The following is a 7,500-nucleotide window of genomic DNA, read 5'->3' as shown; positions in this document are numbered from 1 at the left end:
ACGTACTAGAGGAAGTTTGAAGTTTGTAAAAATGTACTTGCTATGGCATTCTAGGTTACCATGGCAACGAAACAGTGACGTCATGGTTTTTGATTAGCAGCAATTTTACGCTTTATTCGATCTAAACTTTTAAAATGATACACAGGGTACTAATCTTGAGGTGTTTGTCTAACGCTTGACGAAGTTTGAAGAAAATCGTAAAAGTCGATTTTAAGTTATTCGAGAGAGAAGTTTTTACCCCTAAAATACTCAATTTGTCGTTACTCTTACAATAACTTTCAACAGAAGCGCTGTTTTTAATATATAGAAGAATCGCTTGCCATGTAAGTCATTTAGAGGTATCAAGCTAGCTCTCCGAGAAATTTCATGATATAAACTGCTTTTGATGTCCGTTGACAAACTTCAAAGGAAAGCATTCTATTTTGCGGAATTTCGTCAAACTTCGTTCCCAGAACGTCTGGCGGTCTAGCTGAAAAACTGTTCGATGAATTTTTTTTAAAATCATGTATTCTGTAATTAAGCATATTTCCAAATAACTTGCCAAGCGCCGACAGAATTGAAGCTTTTTAAGACACTGAAAAAAAATTCCAAAGTTCGGTATATTCTTTGAATCTCCGCTCACGTTTCTACACTCTCTTTGTTTACACCACTCGAGCTGGCTCTTCCACATTCCAGCATGCAATTAAAACTGGTTCCCTCATGAGTCCCAAGTATCACTTTGGTCACGCTCGCGTGGTAACGCGTCGTGTTGGAAGAAAAAAATGGTTTTCCAAGGAGAAAGCAAGAAGAGAAAGGCTGAGGCTTTCAAACGCAAAAATTTTCAGGCTAAACAAGTGAAAAGTGATAAGCAATAACTTTATTATAAGTGACATAGGTAATTTGAAGAAGGAGTCCATAGGCCTTGTTGGGTTAAGGGAAAGCAAAGGGCTGTTGAACTGTAGTAGTAAAGTAATGAGAAGACGTCATAGAACGCCAAAAAAAAAATTTTGCTTTAGCAGTTAAGTATTATCATAAACAAACATCGAAAATAAAAAAAAAAGCAATTGTGCAATATCCTGAATAAATTTTCCATTTTAAATAACTTTTCTTCGTACGCTCCATGATTTTTGCTCCGTTTGAGCCAAAACCAGAACCCTTCTTTCTCTGTTTTCCAACAAGACGCGTTACCCCGAGCGTGACCAAAGTGATACTAGTTTTGCATGCTGGAATGTGGAAGAGCCAGCTCGAGTGGTGTAAACAAAGAGAGTGTAGAAACGTGAGCGGAGATTCAAAGAATATACCGAACTTTGGAATTTTTTTTCAGTGTCTTAAAAAGCTTAAATTCTGTCGGCGCTTGGCAAGTTACTTGGAAATATGCTTAATTAGAGAATACAGGATTTAAAAAAAAATTCATCGACCAGTTTTTCAGCTAGACCGCCAGACGTTCTGGGAACGAAGTTTGACGAAATTCCGCAAAATATACTGCTTTCCGTTGAGGTTTGTCAACGGACATCAAAAGCAGTTTATATCATGAAATTTCACGGAGAGCTAGCTTGATACCCCTAAAAGACTTACATGACAAGCGATTCTTCTATATATTAAAAACAGCGCTTCTTTTGAAAGTTATTGTAAGATTAACAATAAATTGAGTATTTTAGGCGTAGAAACTTCTCTCTCGAATAACTTAAAATCGGCTTTTACGATTTTCTTCAAACTTCGTCAAACGTTTGACAAACACCTCAGGATTAGTACCCTGCATATCATTTCAAAAGTTTTGATCAAATAAAGCTGTAGGTGCTTGCATATAAGAACTGTGGCCGTCTAAAGTCTAATGGTATAGGCTAAATTTATTGTAGGAAGCCCCCTTAAACGAACCTTGAAATCTGATTAGTTGCTTTGTTTTAGTGTTCCTTTCTCATTGGCTGGGGAAATGGTGCGATTTAGAGCAAAAAATAGTGTGATTTGTGGAGAAATCGCACTTCTGAGAACCAATCAGATTGCAAGGATCACCAGTGATTTCTGAATGGGAGTAATAAATCTCAATATCATGAATATCGTTTGGTGTTACTCAATCACAGCAAATGGTGAAACATTTTCCTCTTTAGATCATGATGGCTTGAAAAAGTATCGAAAAACAAATACACGTAAAGCTCAAGGGTTGTACAAATGCTTACCTTATCATTTCCCCCATTGCGTAAAGTAGCCTTTGAATTTGAAACTAGGATTACCTCTGCTGAAAGGTGAGAAATCACGAATACAGTTGATAGGGGTAAATATATACCTGAAATACCTAGGACCACAAAGTTAAGTTATAAAAAAAACATAATTTACATTTTTATCATAACCATTACAATTTTCTCAACTTTGATTGGTGCATTAACTACTTTATGTTTCACTAATTAATGTGTTGGGTTGAAATCGGACAGTGAAATTGGGCAGTTGCTTGTAATCGGATACCTGAAATCGGACAGTTACATCAGCCAATTATATTAAGTGCACTCAGCTTAATGCACCAATCACAGAATTTGTCACAATAACCATAGCAACAACCACTTACCCTACCAAACTGGGGATTTTCCAAAATGGACAAATGTGTAACATTAGACAGTGAAAAAGGAATGCATTAATTTTGTTTTCTCGGAAATTGTAATGGTTATGATATAGTGGTCTGTAATCATAGTCGTGATGAAACAAATCGACTCCTGCTACGCGGTCGTCCGATTTTGGTAATCGCTCTTATGATTACAGACCAAATTGGACTCCACTCAGTCCTATTACCATTATGTAAAGGTAATCACATGATTTCGAGTGCAATTTGAAATAAATAAGCAGGAGCAGTTTTTTCAAAGACGACCAAGATTGCACGAGCCCGTAGGGGGACTGCAACGGCGAGCTTATTAAATTTTATTCCAAATTGCACGAGAAAACTCATGAGATGACTTAACAATTATTACATGCATGAGTGCGCATTAGATATGAGGTGATAAATAGCCCACGAGGCGCCTAGCGCCGAGTTGGGCAATAATCACCTCATATCCAGTAAGAAAGAATTGGAATAATTGTTGTAGTATATACTTCACGATTAAAGCCTTAAGGTAAACATTTGTGTTGTTGTTACATTGTACATGATCTTAAAACGCAAAGTTATCGACAACGAGAATTATGAGCTTTTGAACTTCACAGTTTCGTAGAATTGAATATGTTTATGCCGACCTTTGTGGCTTTCTTTGAAGCTTCCGGGATGGCAATGTCGAAAAGTTGCTGTATTTCCGAGGGAGACACTTCTCCAAACCTGTTGTTTTCAGCCATTTTTCCGGAACAAAACTTAAACTTTGCACCGAAATTTAACCTAACCATACTAATTAACAATTAAATTCCAAAATTTTGGAAGTACGAAATACGAGCAAAAAAAAGCGAGAAAATCCGATCGAAATCGACGAAACTTGTTTTGCATTTTTGTCAACGTTGTTTGTACGTTTATTTTTCAAGGACATATGAAAGTCGCTCTAATTTGCGTTTTAAAATCACACAACAAGAACACAAATGTTTACCTTAATCTTTTACTCGTGAAGTACAATGTATATACTAAAAGCTACGGGCCTCGTTGGCTATTTTATTTTATCACCTCATATCCAATAAGCACGAATGATAGGGTGGCAATACGTACAGTATATCACAACACACACACTTTACATGTATATTTCTGACGAAACAATATACGAAAGCATCTTCAACAGATTACCATACCTTGAGTTCCACAGACAGTTTTCTCCTCGTCTTTCCTTCCATCAAATGCGTTATCATGCGTTTCTTGAGATGAAGTCCTTCGCTGAATATTTTTCTTTTTGTGGGATTTCCAAGTCATGTCATCATCACCATCGTCATTCCCATCATCGTCGTCATTACTGCATCTCTTTTGGGCTACATTCTCCTGTCTCTTCGCTGTTCGCTTGATCGAAGCTGTAGATGATATATTCCTCGACAGTTTCCCATCTTCAGATTTCTCTCGATTGGAACTTTCATCCGAGGACTCGATATTTTTGCTTTGCTGCATTTTAATGTTCTTTGCCTTCATCACAGCGGAGTTTGGTTTCTTATCTTCCGAGCTTGAATCAGCTGAGGATCCCTCTACTCTATTTTTCGATGTCTGTGTACCTGGTTTCAATTTGCTTAAGACTGACCTTCCATCCGACGAATCCATGGTTTGGTGTTTCTTTACCTTAACAGCAGATTTTGTCTTCCCTTTTAGTTTATCACTAATCAATTTAGAAGAATTTTTTACGGTCATCGCAGATTCTGAATCCGATTCAGATCTGTCAGAGTTAGAACTCTCGTCTGATGACAGTGCCTCATTATCTTCCAAAGGTGTTGGTTTGTTTTTAAGTGATTCTTCGGACTTGAAATTTTGTACTTCACCTTCAACCTCTTTCGAACTTGAGTTAATATCTGACGACTGTTCGTCCTCATTAGAACTAAATTCTGATGAAGAATTGTGGCCGTCACCTTTTGATGCTCCTTTGGTATTCATCGAGCTTGCCTCCTTTCGCGAGAAATGGGCTTTCGGGGTTTTCTCGACTTTCGAGTTAGCTCTGACTAAGGTTATAACATTTAATTTTGTTCTTCTCTTATTATTATTATCGGATCTCGAAATGTTATCAGATGATTCTGTGATACGATTTGTCTTTTTCGTAGACCTTGTAACATTCTTTTCCTTCGGCGATTCCTCCTCTGTTTCAGAACTAGATTCAGATGACGATCTTTTAATTCCAAGTTTGGAGACTTTCCTATCATGGCCTGTGCTTAAACTGATTGGTACTGCTTCCGTATTTTTGTTTTTTGCCTTTAAATGTCTCTTTGTCTTTGCTTGTTTGTCCTCCTCAGAACACGAAGACTTCTGAACTGCAAACTTCGATGGTACAATACCATGGTTTGAACAGGAGGTATCTGTCTTTATCTTTTTAGTTTTCCACTTTTCCTTTTTGCTTTCTTGTTTGTCTTCTTCTGAATTTGATTGTGACGAAGACTTTTCACGGTCCGAGCTAGAACTATCGTTTTCCGACGTTTCCACCTTGATATTTCTGTTCACTGGTTTATTTTCGTCTGACTTTTCCACTTTGCCGATTCCCTTTTTCTTTTCAACGTTTACGTTTTTCCTTTCCCTTGATAGTGTTTTCTTTCCTTTTGTTTCCACCGCGATGGATGATTCTAGAATAGGAGAATAAAAAGCAAGTTACAGTAATAATTAAAATTATTAAAAATATGAGCTTTTGACAGCCAGTCTACTGTCTTCGACGGCATAACTGATAACATGAAATGAACCGTTAAAACACTTACATATGGAGAGTGATACGCGAAATTAAAAATATGTAGAATGTTCGGAGGAATGCTAAAAGTGCTAAGATTAGTGTTCTTTTAAAAGAATATTGTATTGCCTAGGGAGTAGGCACGAATTGTTGTCCGCCTCAACGGTTTTAGCCTACCTTATCCGTCGACACAGATAACAGTAGACTGGCTGTCGAAAGCTCATATTGTATTTAATAATTTTTACCAGAAAACGTCTATAGATTCAATATTACTATGATTAATCCTGGTAACGGATCCTCGATAATTTTACAGTAACAATATTTGCCATGATGATTGTAAGTGCATTTTAGTTGTAGCTACTTTGCAGCCTTAAGGTTTCATGGATATTTGGGTTAGGGTCAGGGACAAAACCTAGTGACCAATTCATGACTGTCTCTTACATATGCACACATGTACTGTACAGTAATTAACAATTGACCCGTAGCCCTTGAGGGCGAAGGGTCTAATTGTTTGAGTATCACCCAACTAGTCGGACAGAAAAGACAATAATAAAGTTAGCAAATGCAACCTGAAAATATATTTCTTTGGGAATAAAACGAAAGAAAGCGTCACGCTTTTCGCTACTCGAAGACTATTACTAATAGTCCTCTAGTAGCGTAGCCAATCAAAATGCAGCATTTGCATTAGTCCACTAGTTGGGTGATACTAATATGTTTTAGACACCAAAAAAGTACATGTAAGTGAAAGTCACATGTCAGATACTTGAATGTAATTTACAGATTGTAGATTAGGACAACCTATATATGTACAGTACCTGAAGACAATGTTTCCCTTTTTTGGCGTTTTGCTTTTGGTTCATTGCTTTCATCTGTTTGCTTTCTTTTCTTCTGTATTTGTGTCTTAGAACTAAAAGAAAGGTTTTTTTAATCCAAACAGTTCAAAGTGAGGTTTTAAACGCTATTCTATTATGTCTTGGTTTTCCTACCCCTCATATACCACCGTTCGTCCAAGCAATTTGGTTTGGGAGCTGTCCATCACTTTTTCATGTAGGACTTCTGGCCCATGCTTGATGATAACTTTGGGTTAAGAAACAACATTTTGTATATGTAAAATTATCCTTTCTGATTTTCCCTTTTTAATACTTTCATCTATTCATAGCTCTGAATCCTCAAGCTCAGTTGATGAGAAGGAGTGGAGTAAAAGTACCAGTAGAATGTAAAGTAAAATCAGCATTGCATGAAAGTTAATTTTTTATAATGCACCAAATGGAAACTTGGAAATTTTCGAGCCCCAGATGAGATTTTTCCGAGTTTCCATTTGATGCATAATATCTACCAAGTATTTCTCACATTACTCACTTAGGTACAATTATCCTTTCCGTAAGGCGGTTATACCTGGGGAGTGGGTTGTGAGGCTGGGCTCCATGAGCTCCTCTGCCTGTGCTGGGAGCAGCAAGGTCACATCCCACAAGACATGAGAGAGGCCAACATAGTCGCCCTGTACAAGAACAAGGGTGAGGCAGCACCTCTCTCCTGCGCATCGTTGGCAAAGTCTTCGCTTGGGTCACCTTGACCCACCTGCAGAGCCTTGCTTTGCAAATCTACCCTGAGTCACAGTGTGGTTTGAGAGCCGGGAGGTCCACAGTGGACATGATCTTTTCCCTCCATCAGCTGCAGGAGAAGTGTCGAGAGCAGCAGCAGCTATTGTTCCTCGCCTTCGTGGACCTCACCAAAGCTTTTGACTTGGTGAGCACAAGCGGACTCTTCAAGATCCTCCAGAAGATTGGCTGCCTTCCAAAGCCCCTGGCGATCGTCACCTCCTTTCACCAGGACATGCAGAGTATGGTCTGCTTCGATGGGGCCACCTCCAATGCCTTCCCAGTCTCGATGCTGCTCCAGTATGCCTTTGTAGACTGTACAGAAGGTGTCTACGTCCGGACGAGGTCAGATGGCAAACTCTTCAACATCGCCAGACTGTGCAAAAACCAAAGCTTACATGTACATTGTGTTCATACGGGAGCTGCTGTTTGCAGACGATGCTGCTTTAACATCCCACAGCAAGGAGGGCCTCCAACATCTTGTAGACAAGCTGTCCCACGCCTGCAAGGAGTTTGGGCTAACGATCAGCCTCAGCAGGCTTTCAGCCAGGCGGCCGTCCAGCCGTCCAAAGGACGGCCAGTTCTCAGAAATGGGAGATTTTCGACGGCCTGTTTTGGGC

General features: G+C 38.9%; 1 protein-coding gene across 2 annotated transcripts in view; it reads right to left on the bottom strand.

Annotated features, from left to right (window-relative positions):
- LOC138007544 (uncharacterized) overlaps positions 1–7,500 on the bottom strand; it is a 19,987-nt gene that overhangs the window by 4,313 nt on the left and 8,174 nt on the right. The window contains exons 3-5 of one of the 2 annotated variants that reach the window (XM_068854523.1): positions 6,098–6,189; positions 3,727–5,184; positions 2,154–2,212 (exon numbers count right to left, since the gene is read on the bottom strand). In XM_068854523.1, the coding sequence (XP_068710624.1) occupies positions 2,154–2,212; positions 3,727–5,184; positions 6,098–6,189 (1,609 nt within the window). The remainder of the gene's footprint in view (positions 1–2,153; positions 2,213–3,726; positions 5,185–6,097; positions 6,190–7,500) is intronic. The other variant, XM_068854531.1, reaches the window with a different exon arrangement.

Source organism: Montipora foliosa, chromosome 1 (genome assembly GCF_036669935.1).
Source record: "Montipora foliosa isolate CH-2021 chromosome 1, ASM3666993v2, whole genome shotgun sequence".
NCBI classification, from domain to species: Eukaryota; Metazoa; Cnidaria; class Anthozoa; order Scleractinia; family Acroporidae; genus Montipora; species Montipora foliosa.
This window is presented reverse-complemented; position numbering and strand designations above follow the sequence as displayed.